The sequence below is a fragment of the Electrona antarctica genome (genome assembly GCF_951216825.1).
Source record: "Electrona antarctica genome assembly, chromosome: 13".
In the NCBI taxonomy this organism is placed as follows: Eukaryota; Metazoa; Chordata; class Actinopteri; order Myctophiformes; family Myctophidae; genus Electrona; species Electrona antarctica.
This window is the reverse complement of record NC_136794.1, coordinates 18,297,331-18,321,478: the sequence shown is the minus strand read 5'-3', so window position 1 is coordinate 18,321,478 and position 24,148 is coordinate 18,297,331. Positions and strand designations below refer to the sequence as shown.

Genomic DNA, 24,148 nt, shown 5'->3' with positions numbered 1-24,148 from the left:
TAATTGACTGTACTGTAACTGAACTTGTTGCTTGAGATCACTGTATTACTGTGGTGTTATGCCAGAATCCTGATCACAGTTGTGCTGTCAGGTGATTATCACGAGACCTATGCCTTAATCCCTTTGAGCAGTACTAAAAGCAAGCAAGCACAGAGATAGGAGGTCTTCTAAAATGTGCATGTAACTGACCAGACCACTTGCGTACTTTTGCTGTGGGTGTTTTTCCACAGACTTTAAAGTTATCACTCCCTATCTAATTTGAAGATTCCCACCGCAGAGGACCATTGCAGAGTGAGATTCCATGCCCTTCTGGAGGAACTAATTGACTGTATTATTGCATCGAATTGGTTTACAAACTGATTTGTTGCGGCTGATTTACAGCGGGTTAAACAGGATGACGATAAGGATGAAGGCATTGGTTCTAGGCCTGCTTTGTTTTTTCCTCCAGCAGAAATCGACACAGGCTCAGTTTCCTCGAGTCTGTTGCACAGTGGAAGGAATCACTTCCAAACAATGCTGTCCTGCCCTGGGCTCTGATCCTGCTAATGTGTGCGGACGTCTGTCGGGGCGAGGAAACTGCTTAACCATCCGAGTGGACACCAAACCCTGGGGAGGACCTTATCGGTTGAGAAACGTTGATGACAGAGAGAGGTGGCCAACTAAATTCTTTAACCAGACATGCAGGTGCATTGGTGAGTGAGTAACATTTCAAACAATTTATTTAATTTTGATTTATTTTAAATCCCCACATAAAACATTGCCACATTTTACATTCTCTCCATATGTTTAGGTAATTTTGGAGGCTTTGACTGTGGCCTGTGTAAGTTTGGCTGGACTGGACCAAACTGTGACGTGAGAAAAGCCCAAACTGTGAGAAAGGACATCCACTCTCTGACTCAAGGGGAGCTCCAGGAGTTCCTGGATGTGTTGGAGCTGTCTAAAGTCACCATCCATCCAGACTATGTCATTGCCACCCAGCACTGGCTGGGGCTCCTGGGGACGAGTGGCACTGAGCCACAGTTTGCCAACATCTCCATCTATGACTTTTTTGTCTGGCAGCACTACTACTCTGTCCGAGACACTCTTCTTGGTAAACGTTGTTCTTTGATACCATTGTTCAGCAGAAAAACAACTTAATTGAAAGGGTATTTGAGGTTACATGAGCTTACAAGACAAGACAGACTTTCTATTTTTTATCATTGTTATATCCCTTCTGTACTAGTCCTGTAAATCCACCGAGATCATAGGTGATCCCTCAGTGAGTTTGGTAGATTACTATACAAGCAGATCAAATAACCTGACGATATTTAATGGAAAAATATATATTGAGATTATTATCGATTTTATTATTAGGCTTACATCATTTTATACATTGTAATTAACTAAATTATATCATATATCCAACAGTAATTTTCACAACAACTTGTTGGTTATTCATTGATGGGAATATGTCATGCTATTAATACATTATAATGTTCTTGCATCTAGGACCAGGTCGTCCATTCAAGGCCATTGATTTCTCCCATAAAGGACCTGCCTTCATCACTTGGCACAGATACCACCTACTTAGCTTGGAGAGAGAGCTACAGGTAATTGTCATCTGTTGAAAAACAAAGTATGACATTGAAATAGTAGCCAAGTTGCCTCGTATTGATATTTCATGTATTCTTATTTTAAACTTAGCCTCATTAAAAAATAACATATCTGGTGCAGTAAAGGGCATAGCAGTGGGCGTGGGTTTCTCTATTTTCCCATAGAGATTTACAAAAATATTGATATCAATTATTTTAAGCCTACGTACATCGATGACCATACAACCTTTAATATTGTCATGTAGTATATCATATAAGCTTAATTAAATATTATTATTTTTCTCCACAGAATTAAAGGTTTTATGGTCATGAGTCAGAATTATTGCGACCATAGGTCGCATTTACTATGTAAACCTGCATCTCCCGTCTGTCCGTCCGTCTATTAGTTAGTCACCCACGCCTCCATATATGGTCATGCCTTGTGACATCACGCCTCCATATATGGTCACGCCTTGTGACAATGCCTCGTGACACGTCACGCCACCATATATGGCCATCTCCATATATGGAGCTGACCTGTTATGACATTCCACATGTTGATCCTCCCCCCCGTCCTTTCTTTTTTTTTATGATTTGTACTAATTTTCTTTTGTATATGAAACTGACATAGACATAGACAAAACACAACAAAATAAATGCATAACAAAACAAACACATAACAAAACAAAACAAAACAAAACAAAACAAAACAAAACAAAACAAAACAAAACAATATAACAGAGATGCACAGAAATATCCCGCAGTCCACCCCAGCCCCAATTCCAGACATATTCCTTCAGTGTATTTTTCTAAAGTTGCAGCCCGTTCAGAGCTCACTCAGAGCCAGAAACTAATCAGAGTCCTGATACGTGCATATGGTAAAAGCCCCATTTTAAGTCATAGTCGTCCATCCTATTGAGCAGCCTGTATGACAGTCGCTCGTAAGCGGCCAATAGTCCCATCGATGCATCCCAGAGGGATGGAGCCGGTGCAGATGGAGCCTTCCAGTCCTTGACCAACAGCCTCCTCCTACCTGACATAATGGCCGTTTGTATCCATTCGGCTAAAGGAGGAGCAACATGCCTCAATGTGGCAGGATCCCCCAGAATGAACAGACTGGGTGAAAAAGGAATGTGTATGCCCGTTATTCTCTCCAGTATTTCATGTATAGCAGTCCAATATTCCTGAATTTTGGGACAGCCCCAAAGCATGTGTAAAAGTGTACCGTCTCTATCCTGACACCTCCAGCATTCAGGACCATCAGTCAAGCCGACCCTAAACAATCTTGATGGTGTCCAATATATTCTATTTATAATTTTGAATTGAATCAACCTTGTACGTAGTTCTCTTGACATTTTCCTTCCATTCCTAAGAATTCTAACCCAATCCCCCCCCGTCCTTTCTGTTCTGACATTCCATATGTTGATCTGACCTCATCAAACCCTGTATACTCAAGACCACTTTTTTTCAGTGGTGCCAGAAAACCACACCCACTGTTATGCCCTATAGTGACTGGGCATAACGTGTTTGTTTTTAGTTCTTGCAAAAACGGGGTATTTTTTAACTCGGCATAAACAACCAGAAGCAGGCCTGCTGGTTGGTTGTTAGGGACCAAACAGAGGGCTGACATTAAATAGTAATAAAACTTACTTTATTTTTTATTTATGCCCCTACAGAGATTGACTGGCAATGAGAACTTTGCGGTGCCATATTGGAACTTTGCCACCGGGCAGACGGAATGTGATGTGTGTACGGATGCTCTCCTTGGGGGACGCAACCCAGAAGACCCGACCCTGATCAGTAACCAGTCCAGATTCTCCAACTGGAGCTTGGTTTGTAACAAGTCAGTACCACAAACATTATACAGTATATACATGCAGTATTAGCCACATGACCCATGGTCTATTCTGGTGGGTATGTCCTAAATAATAAGCAAGCATTGTTCTAAAATCCATTCTCCAACAAATAGCCAACAGATTGGCAATTTTTGGTAAAGAGATTTGGTGTACAGGGACGAAAGAGGGGGCCAAGAAGTTCTAGAAGTATATAGGTTTTACTGGTGGTTAATGAAGGAAGGAAGAAAGGAAAATGTTTTGACTAATCTATAATTTGAATTCGTCTTTCCTCCCAGTCTGGATGACTACAACCGGCTGGTGACTCTTTGTAACGGCACCAATGAGGGCTCCATTACGAGAGGTATAACGGAGAGAACTAACGTGAGTCTGCCCACCATGAATGATGTCAGAAGTTGCCTCAGACTCAGAGAGTTTGACAGCCCTCCATACTTCACCAACTCTACTGCTAGTTTTAGGTATGCAAGTAGTTTTTTGCTTCGTTTATTTTTCTTTTCTTGTATTTATTTATTTTTTATGTTCTTTATAGTGCAGGGGTTTTCAAACTTTGTCATATTTATGGACCAACATTTTAACTTTCATTGGACCCACATTTCTAATGATTCTGTATTAGGGAGTAGGGACCCTGATATGAAAAGATCTTTTGCTTAAAATGTCAAGAAATACATCCATAGTGGTGATATTGAAACATACATTACACCCTTACTACACCTCATTTGTGCTGGTCATGCTCCAGAATTCCCTCAAGGACAACCCAGGACCCTGATGCTATGTTCACACAGGTAGATACAAAATATACAAAGATACAAGCTACACACCATATCTGTCGCTTTGTAGCTTTATATCTGAAGTTGAAGCCAGCTCAACTTATTATATGTGTTGCTTTGTATGTTCATGTCGCTGGCTTCCATTGTAGCTTTGTATCTGCCAGTGTGAATGCAGCATGAAACTGACTTTGAAAATCACTGCATAAATGCATGCAATGAACATCAAATAGTCTTTTTTCTTTTTTTCTTTTTCCATTATTTTGGTTCTGGGTAATGCACTATAAAAACAACACATATCAAGAAGTTTTCCTTGTGAAATATATAATTATGTATCAATACCTCGTATGCTTTGTCAATCACAGGAATGCTCTGGAGGGATATGAAACACCAGACGGAGAGCTGGATGAATCAGTCAACAACTTGCACAATCTGGTCCACTCCTTCCTCAGTGGAACCAGCTCTTTGCCTCACGCTGCTGCAAACGACCCCATCTTCCTGGTAAGTGGGATTCCTGTATGTCAAATACTCACTGTTAACCACTTGAACCCTAGCGTCACTAGGAAATAGCAGCTCTTCTGCGAATAGATGGTGTAGGGAAAATCTGAGCACACGAAATAGAGCCTGGCCCATCACAAGTTCAAAACCTTTAAATATAATCCCTATCTGATCGGATCAGATTTTGAAATGGTATATTTTGTGATCTAGGAGCAGACAATCCAGACAGGTTTTGGCCCAGGAGCTCAAAGACATTCAGGATAGGATCCAGATTCGGATTTTTCAAGATGATCCTGAATATCAGTGATCCAGTCTAAACCTCCAGAGCCCTTTGCTCCAGCTGATGATATCATCCCCACCTGTGGACCTTCCTCTAGTCCAGACTAGTCTAGACTCTTAGTGGAAATGTGATGCGAGATTCTATTGCCAACAGTTACTTTTGAAGGCCAACCATAGATGGACATATAGTCATATACCAGTTTTGTTGAATTAATAACATTTTATTAAAATGTATTTTCTTTTTTTGAATGATTTAGGTGATAATGCTATGATCACAACTCCAATGTTTTTGTTCTGAACTACCCATTTTGAAGATTTGATCAAGATTACAATTTGGATTGGATTTCCTGATCTCATCAGATATCAGAGTGATTCCAATCCTGATTTTTGGTTTCGAACTCCCCCCAAATCCAAATCCGATACGATCAGATTTAGGGTTTAAAAGTTTTGAACATGTGGGCCCAGGGACTTCGGTTTTGACTTTTTCTCCTAATCCTCCTAATCCTCACTAATAACACTCATTGGCATTATGAAGCCATTTCTGTGTACATTCTCTGCATCTCAGAGGTGTGGCCACCTCCTGGAATCCCAGAACAGTTATGCACAGAGCCTGTTACCAGTACACCACACATGGTGTCATTCGTAGGCAGTGTTTCCGAACTGTCCACATCTGAGACGCAGAGGTTGAACATTGGTGGAGTGCTCCTTTAACTCTAGCCTACGCTCTGAAAGGGTGACTTATTCTCAGTTGTGCGCTGGTGTTGTGCACTGAAAATAGCAGATCTAGCTCATAACAGGCTCAGTACAGGCATGAGAGTGTACACTCAGATTAAAAAAATACATTAAAAATTTACATTTTAAATAATGTTTCTCAATTACAACTTTATTTTTGGATTTAGGTGCTCCATGCTTTCACAGATGCAATTTTTGACGAGTGGATGAGGAAATCCGTTCCAGCCAACTCCACTTATCCAGATGAGATGGCCCCTATTGGTCACAACCGGCATTACAACATGGTTCCTTTCTTCCCTCCTGTCACTAATGAGGAGATATATCTGCCGTCTGAGCAGCTGGGATATTCCTATGCCCTTGCCCTGGATGCCCTGGATGGTACGCACTATTTTAAACCAACGGACAGAATCTCATATTGAGTCGGCTCAATGCATGAAAAATAATAATATTGGTTGTACATTTGTTGATACAAATATATCTTTTTTCCAATTCCATACAGAAACAGACGGTGGATCTGTGTTTCTGCTGCCCACCCTTGGTGGCCTTTTCGTGGGTCTCCTGCTGCTCGCGCTGATCTTTGTGCTGTACCTGCAGCAACGCAGAAGGAGAGGCTTTGAGCCTCTGATAAAAGCAGAGTTCACTAACAGGAAGTACACAGAGGAGGCTTAAAGGTCACGCGCCAATATTCATGTATAATAATTGAGAAATATGGTGCTGCATATTCTATAACATACTGTACTGTGGATAACACTGTGGAGCCAAAAAGGAAATGTGAAATGTGAATTTTGTAAATGAATAGCACTGCTGGCATGTACTGTAGACGGTAGTTGTCAAACATTTAACTTTCACTTTAATACAGGTGTCTTGGCCTCAGTACATCACAATCACTCACTTTTCGTTATGTAATAAACTCTTGTGCATAATTGTATGTTCCTTAGATTTGTCATTCTCATATTAATATAGAAATACAGAATTTGCATGAGTGACCCCTCATCATGGGGTAAGATCTAAGATGTCACACTGAGTAAGCTAGCTGTCATTATATTTTTCAACACATAAGACAAAAGTATATAAGTAGAGGCTCACTTTACAAGACGTTCGATTTGTTTAGTACAGATGTTTTGAAATACCATTAAAAAAGAAAAGAAAAACAGAAACAATCCATGTAGGCTAAGTAATTAATAAACAACAAACAAGAGCTCCACTGAATGCAGATCTCCGTCAGGCCGAATTGGCTACACAGGGCCAGCACGATTTTGGAAGTCGTCGTAGCCAATCAGAATAGAATATGGAAAATCTGACTACTATTACATGTTGATCACATGACCCCTAATGTGTACTGCTTTGTGTGATGAACAGATGGATGGACACACTCAAAAGACAGAAAACATAATCTGGAGTTTATATGGAGAGTTATAGGCCAAAACATGAGGTGACCTGTTATAGCGACACAATGAGGCTCATTTGAAACAATTGAGGTGGTGGTTCTTCCTTGGCCTAGTGGCCACGAATCAATATACTTTCAGATCAGAAATGTTATGTTGGCCAAATGATAGAAATAATAATGGCCAAAACCAAAATGATATAAATGTTTCATCATAGGCTATAAGGTGATCACTCAGAATAATGTTTTATTTATTTGCAATAACCCTTCCCTACAAAAAATAATGGACGCACACAATGGAAAATGACACAATTCCACATCTCTTATGCTGGCTACATCTACTGACCAAGATACTGTATACAGTATCATAGTCCACTTGCTAGAATGTGAACCCAGACATGTTGAGTACACCAAAGTTTTATGTTACAAATGTTGGTGAATGATGTCAGCACATTTGGGCTATGGCTTAGACCAATGAGTGTTTTTTTGGCCTTGATGTGTTATTTTGTGGCTAAAGTTAAAAAAGATTCTAGGGCTATTAACTTGTAAACTGAGAATATTCATCTAATATTCCAACGTGTATTCACCAAAACCAACTTAAAGTTAGTTGATTGAACATGTATTTGTGTGTGCTCGTGTTCGGGACAAGTGACTTTTGTGCCTGGACAAGAGAATGGACAAGTGAATGGGAAGCACTTTGCGTCGGACAAGTGTGTCAAAAAGTTAATGTCAAGCCCTGCTTAGTGCCAAAGAAAATCACTTATCCTACCTTTAAACCCTAAATTAAACCCCTAAATTAAAATGGCAATTGGCAACCATATCTTTTATGTCAGGAAACACTATTAAACATTTATTTTAAACCACTTTAGATTAGATTATTAGATACAGTACACAGCTATTGGAATCTTTTTAATATTTATTCTCAAGAGTAACAAAACACAAATGCAATAATCTTCATTGCATCAGGGAAAAAAACTAAGGCATATTTGTTTATCCAGGTTATCTCTTGTTAGCTTTGTGTTTTCAAACCCCTAATTCATACACTAATGCACTGATAGTAAAAAACAAATAAAGGAAAAACTTGCTAATTTAGTTTTTTGATTGATTCATATTCATATCCACATCCAGACCCACATCCCATTTTTAATTTTTTATTGAAAAAATATTACCATTAAAAGTGCAATGATACAAAACCTAAAAAGGTTATCCTGTAAGATCATTATTCAGAATAAAGAATATTTTTCTAAAGGACTTGTAGACAAAAGGGACAGAAATGTTTGCACAACACATTTTTCTTTTTTGCTTTGTTTTGCCCTTCATTGAAATATGAACACTAATACGGAGTAAACGGCGACAATGAAAGCTCAACACATTTTCTGTGATATACTGCAAAGCCCAACTGATAAGGGATATGATAGTGTATATACTGGCTAATTCCCTTGAGACGTGAGCTTAGCCGGCTTTTGTGGTTTATTGAGCTGATGGACTCTCAGGGAGAACTGTGGATATACAGTGCTGCTCGGGGTTTTGTTGGTGTGAGTTGGGCGGCTGGATACTGTACGCCCCCTCCAGCAATCCCAAGCCTCTCATATTCTCTGTAAGCACGCTCTAGTGAGTAGTTTCGCCAGAGCATTCAGCCTTATCCATTCTGCACAGATTCTCATTTCACAGGTGACTGTGGCCGGCTACAGCCTGTCTGTGGCACACACGTAACCATTCAAGCTTAAGAGATACATTTGGGGACACCTTTTTTTCTTCTTTGCATTTCTAGTCACAAATGTCTTCTATTTGGCACATACTCTCAGTATATTTTCCTCTCATTTGACTATATTAACAAAGTATCAATAATTTAGCACTTTGAAGGCATTTCACATACTTTTAAGACTGATGGCATTTATTCAATGCTGTTATCTAGAAACTCAAATGCCACGTCTTCAAGTTTTATTTAGAACAATTTGATCAAAACTTCGGTTGTTAAATGTAATCACAGAGTACATCATCATTTTTGCAGTCACATGCCAGATACACATTTAGTAGTTTTCTTATTTAAAACATCTATGAAATTTGTGGTATGGTCAAAGTCAAGCTATTGTCTTTACCTAGAATCATACTATGTATAGCAACAACTGCATTTGCATTGGTGATTCCCCTCTGGATTCAAGGTACCACACCGTCTGATCCTGACTTCAGGCCTCTGAGCAAACGAAGGCATTTTGATTTTGCAGACAACAACTAATACTGTGCAAGGCAAATAAGTATATGGAAATGTAAGCATGTGCATTTCAATAAAAGTTGGCATACTGTAATTGAGAACATTTTAATCCTGAGTTGCCAGGCTAGGTTTCATATTTGATAAAATAAAATGTAAATCAAATTATTTATCCAAACTTCTGTTTACAGTCTGGTTAGTCTCATGATAATTCATACATTTAAATAAAACATTGGATATGAGCACACTCAACTGTTAAGAGCAATCTTGGTTTTAAATCCAGGGATAAGGCAGCCATTGACCCATTTCAATTGATAGCCAAGAGCAAAGAGCTGGCTAAGAGCAGACCCATGACCAACCCATGATATACCATGGACACATTCCCTAAAAGACAGGTCCTTTCTTTTCACAACTTTGCTAAAGGGAAATACATCACTACACAAAACATGGTAAGGTCAAATGTTATTATTTTCATTGTGGTCTGCTCTCATAAAAGAATGCAGTCATTGGTAAAATTGTCATATTAGTTATAAGAAAGTCCGATTCATGTTGGTGGTCATTAATGATTAGCTTATGCATATTAACATACCGGTATGCAACATAATCCATAATGTGTATTATATACAAAATCACATTTTATATATAATTCACATAAACTATTTCTTCTGATAAATATTCTGTTGAAAGTATTTAAACAATTGAACAATAGCAGACCAAAGATGGAAACATTCAAGTGGTGGCCATATGTTTATGGATATTTCCCATATTGCCTTGTATTTTAAAAGGCAATATTTAGATTGGAGACCAGGCGATCACCTTTAATGTCCACATGTCCAATATGGTTTGACAAACGACACAACTGCCTTATAAAAACAAATCTAACAATCAAAGTGCATGGGATTTTATTTCCACACTGAATCCTTCTTTAACATCTGCCATATGGAAACAAAATTGTATTTTTTTTTTCAGCCTCTGGAGCAAAGTTTATCGGGGTGGCATCAACATTACACCATAGTGTGATGCCAAACATATCAAGTCTAAGGATGGCACTGCACGATCTTTGGAAGGGCAGGAAATCAGGATGCATGGCTGCTCTTTCTTAGAGCAGACCCCTCTTTGCCTCAAGGCCAAGCCAGCCTGACGACTGTCTGCTTGCATGACTGTCGCTCCAAATCTGCCTGAATACAAAAACAGTGAAAAGAGAAACCCTGCTGTCCAAGTTTAGCCACTTTCCCAAGCATTATCTCCATTGCCGGTGAAGTGCTAGGACTGAGAGGGCCAACATGGTTGGTAGGATTAGCGAGGGGGCAAAGACTGTGGCCGAGTCTTCCACGGGCCCGCTTCGGTCTGCTTCCACCACGGGAGCCTCACTGGCAGTAAGGTCCACGTCTGTAGTACAGGCCTCGGTGCAGCCACTGCCGCTTCCTGATCCACTGCCCTCATCACCTACAACACAAGGCAAGAGTAAGGAGGCTGCTTTAGAAAGATTAACCAGATTAACCCCAGATTAATATGGGGCTAGCATTCAGCAAAATTAGCTGATCTACAAGGTTTGGCAAAGATATTTTGTGTAGAGTGAAAATAGGAGGGGGCCTAGTATAGAGCATTTGGGAATGCAGTCCATGAAGTGTAGGGTTTAAGTGAGGAGAAACATTAGACAAGGAATAAAACTGTGATAGATTATCGTTCATCATCACTGCAGGCTACACTGCACGTTTAGGGTTGGTGGTCGGCAACAACAAATGGTGGATGATAATTTGTTTATCACATAAGCATAGTCTTGTTTATTCACGCAGGCAAGAATAAAATAGCATCTGACCAGTACTTTAAGTGAATAAATAGATCTATCCCAATAAATTGGACCTATCCCAGCCAACTAAATGGTATAGTAGTCCTTGCTGAGATTCTCTGGCTGTGGGGAGAGATTGGTTTCCGCTTTGTGTTTTGGTAGTCCGGCAGTCGGGGTTGTGGAGTGGGACATTTGGTATATAGTCTTTTTTATTGGCCTAAAATATTGTCTATATACATACATTCATGAATCCACTTGCATGACCGGCCGTCAGCATTGAGCAATTTCTTATGGGTTTATATGTGACCCTACCATCCGATAAGGCAAAAATGTTAAACATTCCTTATGCTTTAAGTAGCATGTGACATGTTAAACTAGGGGGTTTTCATGATTCTGAATCCATTCCAAGCATTAGTGTTACACAAAAAAACACTAAAAACAGCCATAGCCACTTGCCCAAATGTGCCCCAAAATGCCTTATACAGTATAGGATGTTAATGGTAGGGTAACATAAACCCCTATAAAAAGAATAGCTCAATACCGACAGCCGGTCAGCAAGTGGATTCATGAATGTATGTATATAGACAATATTTTAGGCCAATAAAAAAGACTATGCCAAATTTCCCACTTAAAAAAAATAAACCTGTTGGCTGCTGGACTATGGTTCCTTTGCGCCTGGATAAACTCCTCTGCCCTGAATTTTACCACATCCTACGCAGCAACTGTGGTTCTTCTGTTTGTCATATTCATGACAATACTTACTGTAAGTAGCGAGGTCGCTCGTGATGCCAGTTGAGCCTGGTGGCTACTGGCTATGTATTGGTCAGCTGCCATAACCCCTCAGGAAGACAAGGCTTTTTCTAGAATTGATTGGTCAGTTGCCATACATGTATGTGATTGCGAATGCATTGAGCCCTAACTATGGAAGCCAGGCAGAACATGTCTGTCTGTCTGTCTGTCTGTCTGTCTGTCTGTGCCACCAGAGTGCACAGTTACTATGGAAGCCAGCCACAACAGCGCTTCGTTGTCTAACTAACGTGTGTGTACCACACATAGCTGTCTAACGTGTGTGTGTGTGTGTGTGTGTGTGTGTGTGTGTGTGTGTGTGTGTGTGTGTGTGAGTGTGTGTGTGTGTGTGTGTGTGTGTGTGTGTGTGTGTGTGTGTGTGTGTGTGTGTGTGTGTGTGTGTGTGTGTGTGTGTGTGTGTGTGTGTGTGTGTGTGTATGTGTGTATGTATGTATGTATGTATGTATGTATGTATGTATGTATGTATATATCTACCAAATGATCACCTGGCTCAGGGGCTGACTTATTCATTCTTGCAGTTACAATGCTATTGTGATGTCCATGTCAACTGCATGTGAATTAAACTAAACTTTGGAAGATGGTAGATTGCTTGGCAACACAGCCAACTGTGTGTAGATGGTATGCAAATACAGTATGTATCTCTTGGTGGAGCGGTGGGTTGTGCCCACATGCCTCTGGGCTGTTGATCTGTGCCTGCTAGCAGACCTGCTGCATACAGCATACAGTAGAGTATTCCCTCATCAACATTTACACAACAACACTGATGGAGCAACAGATGAGAATGTCTGACATTCTGTCAAACACAGCATCCACACAGTCGCCCTGTCATGCCAACAACACCCGCCGTGTTCTGAGCCAACTCTCTGCCGACACTTTTGGGAAATCCCAGTGGGACTACCTGTTCGTTGGCTGGGGTTCTCACGGCGGTGCATGCAATCTTGGATGCTGTTCAAGTTCTTCTCAAGCCACACAGCAGATTTTGACAGAATGTCAACCTATTTTTGGCAAAATCAGCGTCCAGCAATGAGAAGCCCCAGACGTACATGTGTGTGACAGTATTCTAGTGATAAGGACCAATGTTAAACTATGTGGATTCATGTTCTAATTATAGGGTTCAGTTAGAAATGAATGATTATAACATTTCACAACAACAATAGTATCTTTGTTTACATTAATGTTGATTTATCTAGGCGATAAATGCTGTAATAAACTGAGATGAATTATGTCCTCATTAACAGTTGGCCTAGTTTTAATATATTCAAATTCAAGTGTTGATCTATTTGTTGAGGTATTTTCTCATTGACTTTCTCATTAATCTACATTCATTCATGTCCATGATTAATGATTATACTTATTCCAGAACATTTCAGACTCAGAATGGAATCCTCGTTTACATTGTTAATTTAAGCAATGCACCTCCACCTCCAAGTTAAGTAAAACGGCACTGTTGTAAATTATATAAAGTATTGTTGATCAAATGCTAATTACGAATAAATAAGGCTATGGGCGTGATGATCACCCAGCATTTGTCGTTGCCTGAGTCTATCCAACCTCAGGCATATGAGTCCATGGTCAATGCCTGAGTGATCAAATATATAACTTGTATACTATAGACAACATATTATGTTGTACATGTATTTATTAATTAAATGTTTTAGTATATACATGAAAATATTATAACTTACTTGAGTCTTGGAAGTAGATGTCATTGCCATTGTAGGCATTCTTCAGCTTGTTGGTCATTACTCTCAGAGCCATTATCTGCTGGCGGATGAACGTGTCTGGACGGGTGATGTCCACAGACACCTCAGGGTTATTCACCTGATTGGTTAGTCCATCCTTCTGGACTTCAGGGAAGTACCTGGCATTGTAGACAAAGGACATTTATTATAAAAACTCATTATTATTACTAATAAACTCGACTTGTTTCTCTGGCAGCCAACACAACATCACTGACTGTTGACTTGAACCCACAAACCCAAATACAGTGTGTGTGTGTGCACCATCTACTGGACTGGCTGCATTCCAATATTGAACAGTGGTTTATCTTGTGGCAAAGTGGGGTTATCGCCTATGGGTTATCGCGCAACCGTTATCACTGACTCCACTTTCCACTTTGCATTGTTATGTTTGCGCCCATTACATCTCTAATTACCACACGATAGTAGCCACCAGCTCCATAGCGCACTTCAGCGTTGCGCCGCGCTATTGAGCCCTATTGACATTGCTCCCTACCATTTCTGCCATATTGTCTTTGCCCCATTTCATGTGCATGATGGGAAGTTTTACTTTATATATTTATATTATAATTATTTCACCTAAACTGGGAAATCGTGCGAATAAATACGTTTAGTTACTTTTTTGTGTATTATAATAATAATAGTACTCTGTTGTCTCTTTGGCTGGACAATATTACTGGCCGGTGAGTATTTGATAAAATATCAAAACCATTGTCAAAAATGAGAGCCAGTGGCCTGGGCCATGGCTCAGCGGTCCAGGCACCTTGGCCGGTAGCCCAAGTCTGGCAGTGTGCCGCAGGCTCGACTCCCAATCCCGACGGCCTTCACTGCATGTCACCCCCCCATCTCTCTCCCCATTTCCTGTCAGCCTACTGTCTGTCCCTCTAAAATATATATAAAATAAAGGCGAAAGCCACAAAAAAAAACATATAAAAAATGAGAGCCAGTGACACTTTAATCTGTCTGCCTAAATTATGCTATTGATAATTAATGATTAATTTATCATTACCACACACACATTATTAGCACGAATAAAATACACACATTTGCATCAATTTGGAAATCAGTTGGCTGTTCATTGCAACGTCTTCATTAACAACATTTCTAATTTCATTAGCTTACTGCCTTTGCACTGGACCTGCCAAACTACACAGACAGTGGGCCTCCTTTCTTTAATAAGCAATTTGATTGACTGATCATAGCGTTACAGCCAATCTCTTTGATTACATTCAGGCCTCATTCACACGTACCAAACACCAATCAAGCAAATGTAGTTTTTTTTGTTTTTTTGGGCCACCACAATGCTTTTCCAATGAGAGTCACATGGTTTGACCAAACATTTTTGTTTGATGAGGGGGGAGGGGCAGAACACCACCAGCAATCAGCAATCAAACACAAATGTTTGATCAAACCATGTGACTCTTATTGGAAAAGCATTGTGGTGGCCCAATAAAACGACCGAACATTTGCTTGATTGGTGTTTGATACATGTGAATGAGGCCTTAGTGCCCTAACACAGTTTGTATGAATGTATACTGACACTTAACATTATGTTGTTTGAGCTCTCTGGTATGCAGTGAACTTCTCAAATAGAAGTTGACGTTGTAAGTAAACCATACTCTATTCTGAAGTCTCACAGACAGAGAGATGATAATTAATGCTTTGCTTGACAAAAAGGACATATCTATTTGTCAAGTGACACAATGTTGTGGGTGAGTGCAACAAAGTATAACTTATCCTCAAACATGGGTTTCATTGTCACTTTGATCTGTAGCCTCTAACATAGCAAAGAGATGAATATGTGACCTACACCCAGACAGTCATGTTGACATACTCGAGATATAACTCCAGGGAAAACATGCTGTTTGTAAAAATAACTCCTTGTGAGGCAGTTCCATGCACCTTCCATCTGCCCCAACAGTATTCATCTCTGCATCGTAAGATAACCGGTTGCTCTGGACTCAAATGTAAATAAACAATGTGTAGGGTGGTCTTGGAAAGGAGGGAAACAAACAGGATAAACAGAAAAACTGCAGGCACTCCAGAATCTAAATATATGAAAAAGTAAACAAAATGAAATAATAATGCCTAAATCATTAAAAAGCCAACATGTTTTGATCACAGCTTATTTTTAAACTAATCTCTCAGAATGTTGAACACTGTGATGGAATTTCAAATCCTCATTTTCCAATGAGAATACTAATCACAATTCACTTTTTAAATCAGTGCCACTGAAAGTTCTCAATCGTGACTTCAACTTGTTTTGTACAATTGCTAATGTACTGTATATCTTATGCATTGAGGTTTTCTTTCACAATTCCTGCTTTGTATGTCTGAATTCTGAGATAAAAAACCCCCAACTCAGGCCTTTATAAATGTATTCAGTGGTTGAAAATTGAAATTAGCTTCCATATTAAATTATAGGCTACTTCAGATTTCCTGGACTGAAAATGTGTAAGTTGTGTTAGAAAAATATAACCAATTAACGCTATATAGCCTATTGGACAACTGGGCGTGGTTCAGTAAAAGTAAATAATGTAATTCTTCATTCAAAGCAGGCGATAGCAGCCTTTGAATGTCTGCTGTAAATATTCTGCTAGATTCCAGTGCTATGATGTTTACCTGCCCTTGGTGTGTCCATTCCAACACTGCTCATCACCAGTCTCTCCAGTCGTCACGTTGTTCTCCACACAGATCTCCTCAGGAAGACTGGACCAAAACTTCTTAGAGAGCTTCAGTTTCTCCTTTATGTCAATCACCTGCGTGGAGAAGGGTACGGTAATGATAACCAGTTAATCCATGTTGACCGGGGTCTCCCAGGGGTCTCCCAGGGAACTATCCTTGGCCCCCTCCTTTCTTCCCTCTATAGGCCTATACCAAATCTCTACAGCAAAATTAGACTATCTACAAGCTCACAACAACAACAGCGAAAATTGCTGCACTCCAGCACCCTTTTAAACGTATTATGTTTGTATGAAATATCACATGCTATCAGGTGCTTGTAAGACACAAAGAAGATGTCTGTGGGTATTAATCTTAATCCCAGTGCCAAAACATTTACTAAACTTAATTTACTCTTTCACCCCTTAATGTATTGTTGAACATTGGTAGAACCTTGGGTTGTATAACTACATGGTAATCATAATATGATCAGAGCTACCCAGTGTCCCCCCAGTGCCTCCCCAGTGTCCCCCAGTGCCTCCCCAGTGCATCCCCAGTGTCCCCCAGTGTCCACCAAGTGCCTCCCCAGTGCCTGCCCAGTGTCTGCCCAGTGCCTCCCCGGTACCTTCCCAGTCCCCCCCTGAGTGGCTCCCCAGTGTACACCTGAGTGCCTCCCCAGTGTCCCCCTGAGTGCCTCCCCAGTGTCCCCCTGAGTGCCACCCCATTGCCTCCCCAGTGTGCCCCCAGTGCCTCCCCAGTGTCCCCCCAGTGCCTCCCCAGTGTCCCCCCAGTGTCCCCCCAGTGCCTCCCCAGTGTCTCCCCAGTGCCTCCCCAGTGTCCCCCAGTGCCTCCCCAGTGTCTGCCCAGTAATTCATTCCCATGAGCGGCGCGCAGCGCGCTCATGGGACCGGACCTTAGTCTTTTTCAAAAAGTATTAGTGGACCTTCAGCATTTCTAGTTGAGGTACTGTACTATACTATGTCGTTTTTCATGATATTCGACAATTAAAGCATCGTAGCAGCACAGAACGCCTTTCCAGCCGCAAGTATCCATGTCCCTTTAATCAATTTCTCAAATGACCTCCCAGCAAAGGATAGGCATAACTTAAGAGATTTAAATCGCGTTATTGCAAAACAAAATTTCCTCCCGAAATTGGATGAACGGGATTTTAAAGTGGTTCATGATAACATACATTGGAAAACAGAGACAGGCAAAGCAATGCTTGAAAATTGGCTCCTTAGTTTAAACTAATTGACCCCATAAACCAAGAAAGGAGGGGGGGGAAGTCAAACATAATTAATCTGTCCCATTACTTCCAGCCGGATCAACATCAGACCGAACTGCTGGAAAAGGGACTTTCATTTGTCCCGACCCTAGACATCTACAAACAACAAACCAACAGATTAAAGAAGGACCTCTCCCAGTATCACCGCAGACTGAAACTAGCTACACACTTTAGAATGGACCAGGGGAGGGAAATACCACCCTTCCAGCCAGGATCAAACTGGGAACCTGCAGACGCTGTGCTCCCACAGAGCCTGAAACAACTGATCCAGGACGACACAAACACGGTAAGACACATACCAGGACACCTTAAGGAGAAAGATAACCTCACAACAGAACAAGCTAAAGCACTGAGGGAACTAGCCAACAACCAACAGATTGTAATCAAGCCAGCAGATAAAGGCTCCTGTATAGTAATAATGGACAGACACCAATACCTGTTTGAAGGGGAGAGACAGCTCAGCAATCAGGATCATTATAGGCAATTAGACAGACCAATTTACAAACAAACTGCTGTAAAGGCCAAAGCCATCATAAAAAGACTGAGGGAAAAGAAGCACATAAACGCCAAACAACAACAATATTTGCTCGGACAGGACACTCCACGAGCGAGGATATTTTATCTTTTGCCAAAAATCCACAAGAGCCCGGATTCATGGACAATACCATACGAAATACCGCCGGGGAGACCAATTGTGTCTGACTGTGGCAGTGAGACCTATCAGACAGCAGAGTATATTGAACACTTCCTGAACCCACTGTCAATAAGACACCCCAGTTTTATAAAAGACACTTACGATTTTGTAGGCAAAATCAAAGCAATAGTAGTACCAAAAGAAGCCTTTCTGTTTTCGATAGATATAGACAGCCTCTACACAAACATTGAGACGACAGCAGGGCTACAAGCAGTCAAGGAAGTTTTCAGTAAATACCCAGACACAAATCGACCAGAGGAGGAATTACTCCAATTGTTAGACTTAAATCTAACCAGGAATGATTTTTCCTTCAATAACAAGTTATATCTACAAACCAAAGGGACGGCCATGGGAAAGAGGTTTGCACCATCTTATGCAAACATTTACATGAGCATATGGGAACAGACAGCCCTAGAAAAATGCAGACTAAAACCAACACATTACTATAGATTTCTGGATGATATCTTTGGAATATGGGAACATAGCAAAGAAGAATTCCAGGCATTTATTGATGTGTTAAATAGCCATCATAGATCCATAACGATAAAATATGTGACACACACGGAAAGTATTGACTTTCTTGATGTCACAATCTTCAAGGGCCCAAACTTCAACACAAACGGGAAATTAGACTTAAAAGTATTCTTTAAGGAAACAGACACTCACGCCTTACTACACAAAACGTCATTCCACCCACCACACTCGTACACAGGTATAGTCAAATCACAACTGCTGCGATTCCATAGGATTTGCACGCAAGGAAGTGATTTCAAAATAGCCTGTAAAACGCTATTTAATGCTCTCAGACTACGAGGTTACACCAGGACATTCCTACGGAAAGCTCACAATACCTTCTTAGAGGTAAGAGTACGGGATCAAGGCCCAAAAATAGCCCTAGTAACCAGTTATTCAACACAGAGCAGACTAGCCAACAACAGATTAAAAAGGAATTTTGAGAACCGAACAGATGATCTTCTAAAGGAATATAAAATTATATCAGCCTACAGAAAAAACAAAAATCTTAAAGACTATCTGGTACAGAGCAAGCTAAAAGGAATCAACACACCAGCACGCCAGAGACCAGAATACTTCAAACCCAAACAAATAGTTAAAAATAGAACTACAAAACGTGTGCTGGAGATTAAACAACAGATAACAGCCAGCACCAGCAACTGTATTTATTTAATCACATGTGAAAAATGTGGCTTACAATATGTCGGAGAAACGAGTAAAACAATAGCTGCAAGGCTGAGACAACACAGGTACAATATTAACAATGCAAAAAAGACAACTACAAGGATTGTCCAACATTTCATGGCACATGGCATTGCAGATCTAAAAGTGTCTGGACTCCAACACAATCCCAACTGGACAGTAGGACAAAGACGTTTTAATGAAAGACAGTGGATCAAGAACCTCAACACGGATTTTCCTGGAGGTTTAAACATGCCAAAAAATTAGACAAGTTGTTTTGATTTTGTACCAAAACTCCACAGACACATAGACAAAGCCAACACTCAATGGAAATCAGACTTTGAATAGGGGACACATTAGCACATTCCAAATCAACCTGGGACAAGAAACAAAGAGGTGTCACTGACACCAAATGGGCCATTAGACACCCAGGGAACAAAAGAGAAACACATGTACATTTTTCTTTTTTGAAATGGAGCCATGGGGTGAATTAACCCCAATAAGGCTAAATAAACCAAAAATCCTACAACAATAGGGTAAATTTAAACTCAGGGATAAACTGGATAAAATCTAAGAGTGATTGGATTAGACTTCCTTCAAGTACATGGCGAATGCACTCATTCCTTGCAATGTACTTACATACACTTACATATGTTGCGACCTTCGGTCGCAACATATGTAAGTACATTGCACTGAAGTCCCCAGGTCCCCCCAGTCGAGCTTGTACCTGTAACTTGGGGGAAGTCTATTATAATTATTACTGATTCTCCAGTAGAGACATGTTGCCTCTACAAAAACCACACTACAAATGAAAGAAACCAGAACAAGAGAACACACACCCATTGATTCTGATTGGACGGAATGAAACAATGGCCAAGTAAACCACACCCATCAACAAAGCTAATTGGCTGAAGGACTATGAGTCACGCCCACCATTAGGAACACATAAAACCAGGGCTCCAGCACAACTAATCATTCTTCTAACAGAATCTTGCCTGAGGAAGGACCAACCAGTCCGAAACGTCGCTATAGCATGCATCAGATGAACTACCCGAGAGACCACTGCCGAACCACCGGAGAAGCATGGCCTGAGGACAGGCCTCGCTTCCGAGGAGACCCTCCACCTGGACGATGGCCTGGAAACAGGCTACATCACCAGGAGAGACCCAACACCCAACCGCCTGAAGACAGGCCACAATTCCACCGGAGACTGGATGAGCCTTGGATGAACAACAGACCTCAAGATCGGAGGCCTGTATCCCCACCAAGACTCAGAGAGAGATCTCACCAACAGTCCCAGGGAATTCCAAACAACCAACCGCCTGAAGACAGGCCACAGGTCCACCGGCGACGGAACGAGCCTTGGATGAACAACAGACCGCGAGACCAGCGGCCTGTACATCAACCAAGAGTCGGAGAGAGACCTCACCACCAGACCCAATCGGGTACAGTAAGATACAACACACACACCTACACACACACACACCACACAGAAAGAGGGGACTTCTTAAAAGCCATCAGGACCATGAACAAATTGATCATAAGTACACACCATCTGCAGAATGTAAATTCTTCTAGCAGACCACCAGCGAGTATAGCAAGGAAAACACTTGAACTCATCAATTTGATAAAACCAGCTCAACCAACAGCTAAAACTACCCTACTACTCGAAGGGATATCCAGACACTGGTGCCACACAATAATCTTAGCCCTAGAAGAACACTACACTACACTCCTAAACACAACCAAACAAGAGCTAACAGAGAGCTTAACAGAGGACGAGGAGAAAAAAGCCTTCACCATAGCAATCAGATGGGCTAGAAAAAACTTAGGGAAGAGACTAAAACAATTGGAGATAAACAAAGCTCAACAGATAATCACACAGCTAAGAACAAATAGAACTGCAATAGCTGCCCCTCCCCCTCCTGCTGTTGTTTCTCTGCATGCCCCCAATTCCATCTCTCCTCCCACTATTCCTGTTATGCATGTTTCCACTCCCCCTCCTCCTGCCCCATCTGTATGGACGATCCCCCATTGTCCTCCACCCGTACCCTCCCCTTGTGTATCCACTGCCCCTCCCTCTCCTCCTTCACTGTCCTCCACCCTCTCTACCCCAGTTGTATGTATCCCCTTTCTCCGCCCAGCCCTTCTACCTACCCCCCCTACCTCCCAACCCCGTACAGGGACAACAACACCGGGAGCAAGACCAAAGGTACAAACAACAGTAGTACAGGTCCTCCCAAGAAGGGACCTATCACAAGAAGACTTTCCCCACCTGGCCGCACCAATACAGAAGAGCCCACCACAGAGGCAAACACGAAGTAAACAAGACCCACCCCAGGGGGCCAATCCAAATGGCACACCACAACCCCAGAGGGCTGACCGCAGCCGGACGGAACCAACAACACAGGAGAACACCACACAGAACCAGACCCAGGGCACAGAAGGAGATAGAATAGACCCAAGTAGGACCACTACAGACCCAGGAGAGAACCTGGAACAGGGAATAGATGAACCGGAGAAAGATGAACCAAGGATCCCAGGGAAAGTATACAGACACATCAACACGAAGGAAAAGAACACACTTTGGAGACTATACCCAAAGAAAAGCCTCCTCATCGTAGGGGATTCGAACCTGGACAACATCCCACCCTTCGGACGAACAGATCTACAAGTGGATTGCTACCCAGGAATGACATTCCAACATGCAAAGACCCTACTAGAGAAAACACCAAAGAACACCACGGTAGCACATTGCATCCTGTCGGTTGGGATAAACAACAAGGGCCACGCTACCGCTTCAGCACAGAAGTCGATGAGATCGAGCATCGTAGCAGCACAGAACGCCTTTCCAGCCGCAAGTATCCATGTCCCTTTAATCAATTTCTCAAATGACCTCCCAGCAAAGGATAGGCATAACTTAAGAGATTTAAATCGCGTTATTGCAAAACAAAATTTCCTCCCGAAATTGGATGAACGGGATTTTAAAGTGGTTCATGATAACATACATTGGAAAACAGAGACAGGCAAAGCAATGCTTGAAAATTGGCTCCTTAGTTTAAACTAATTGACCCCATAAACCAAGAAAGGAGGGGGGGGAAGTCAAACATAATTAATCTGTCCCATTACTTCCAGCCGGATCAACATCAGACCGAACTGCTGGAAAAGGGACTTTCATTTGTCCCGACCCTAGACATCTACAAACAACAAACCAACAGATTAAAGAAGGACCTCTCCCAGTATCACCGCAGACTGAAACTAGCTACACACTTTAGAATGGACCAGGGGAGGGAAATACCACCCTTCCAGCCAGGATCAAACTGGGAACCTGCAGACGCTGTGCTCCCACAGAGCCTGAAACAACTGATCCAGGACGACACAAACACGGTAAGACACATACCAGGACACCTTAAGGAGAAAGATAACCTCACAACAGAACAAGCTAAAGCACTGAGGGAACTAGCCAACAACCAACAGATTGTAATCAAGCCAGCAGATAAAGGCTCCTGTATAGTAATAATGGACAGACACCAATACCTGTTTGAAGGGGAGAGACAGCTCAGCAATCAGGATCATTATAGGCAATTAGACAGACCAATTTACAAACAAACTGCTGTAAAGGCCAAAGCCATCATAAAAAGACTGAGGGAAAAGAAGCACATAAACGCCAAACAACAACAATATTTGCTCGGACAGGACACTCCACGAGCGAGGATATTTTATCTTTTGCCAAAAATCCACAAGAGCCCGGATTCATGGACAATACCATACGAAATACCGCCGGGGAGACCAATTGTGTCTGACTGTGGCAGTGAGACCTATCAGACAGCAGAGTATATTGAACACTTCCTGAACCCACTGTCAATAAGACACCCCAGTTTTATAAAAGACACTTACGATTTTGTAGGCAAAATCAAAGCAATAGTAGTACCAAAAGAAGCCTTTCTGTTTTCGATAGATATAGACAGCCTCTACACAAACATTGAGACGACAGCAGGGCTACAAGCAGTCAAGGAAGTTTTCAGTAAATACCCAGACACAAATCGACCAGAGGAGGAATTACTCCAATTGTTAGACTTAAATCTAACCAGGAATGATTTTTCCTTCAATAACAAGTTATATCTACAAACCAAAGGGACGGCCATGGGAAAGAGGTTTGCACCATCTTATGCAAACATTTACATGAGCATATGGGAACAGACAGCCCTAGAAAAATGCAGACTAAAACCAACACATTACTATAGATTTCTGGATGATATCTTTGGAATATGGGAACATAGCAAAGAAGAATTCCAGGCATTTATTGATGTGTTAAATAGCCATCATAGATCCATAACGATAAAATATGTGACACACACGGAAAGTATTGACTTTCTTGATGTCACAATCTTCAAGGGCCCAAACTTCAACACAAACGGGAAATTAGACTTAAAAGTATTCTTTAAGGAAACAGACACTCACGCCTTACTACACAAAACGTCATTCCACCCACCACACTCGTACACAGGTATAGTCAAATCACAACTGCTGCGATTCCATAGGATTTGCACGCAAGGAAGTGATTTCAAAATAGCCTGTAAAACGCTATTTAATGCTCTCAGACTACGAGGTTACACCAGGACATTCCTACGGAAAGCTCACAATACCTTCTTAGAGGTAAGAGTACGGGATCAAGGCCCAAAAATAGCC

At 41.4% G+C, this 24,148-nt stretch overlaps 2 protein-coding genes across 2 annotated transcripts in view; one reads left to right on the top strand and one right to left on the bottom strand.

Moving 5' to 3' along the window:
* The first annotated feature begins 332 nt into the window (after positions 1-332).
* dct (dopachrome tautomerase) lies at positions 333-6,731 on the top strand. Its single transcript, XM_079519158.1, has 8 exons — positions 333-692; positions 791-1,090; positions 1,489-1,589; positions 3,248-3,414; positions 3,703-3,882; positions 4,554-4,689; positions 5,865-6,075; positions 6,197-6,731. Exons 1-8 carry the CDS (start codon positions 395-397, stop codon positions 6,364-6,366), a joined length of 1,563 nt encoding a protein of 520 aa, XP_079375284.1. The 5' UTR covers positions 333-394; the 3' UTR covers positions 6,367-6,731.
* Positions 6,732-8,050: 1,319 nt separating this feature from the next.
* LOC306935395 (glypican-6-like) overlaps positions 8,051-24,148 on the bottom strand; it is a 166,246-nt gene continuing 150,148 nt past the window's right edge. Inside the window, exons 7-9 of the mRNA XM_079518426.1 lie at positions 16,248-16,384; positions 13,572-13,747; positions 8,051-10,736 (exon numbers count right to left, since the gene is read on the bottom strand). Of these exons, the coding sequence (XP_079374552.1) occupies positions 10,531-10,736; positions 13,572-13,747; positions 16,248-16,384 (519 nt within the window). The 3' untranslated portion in view covers positions 8,051-10,530. The remainder of the gene's footprint in view (positions 10,737-13,571; positions 13,748-16,247; positions 16,385-24,148) is intronic.

Excerpts from the sequence above, each read along its gene's own strand:
- dct (XM_079519158.1), top strand. The coding sequence starts at position 395 with ATGACGATAAGGATGAAGGCATTGGTTCTAGGCCTGCTTTGTTTTTTC. Across the intron at positions 693-790 it reads CCAGACATGCAGGTGCATTG|GTAATTTTGGAGGCTTTGAC; the intron begins GTGAGTGAGTAA and ends CCATATGTTTAG. Across the intron at positions 6,076-6,196 it reads TGCCCTGGATGCCCTGGATG|AAACAGACGGTGGATCTGTG; the intron begins GTACGCACTATT and ends AATTCCATACAG.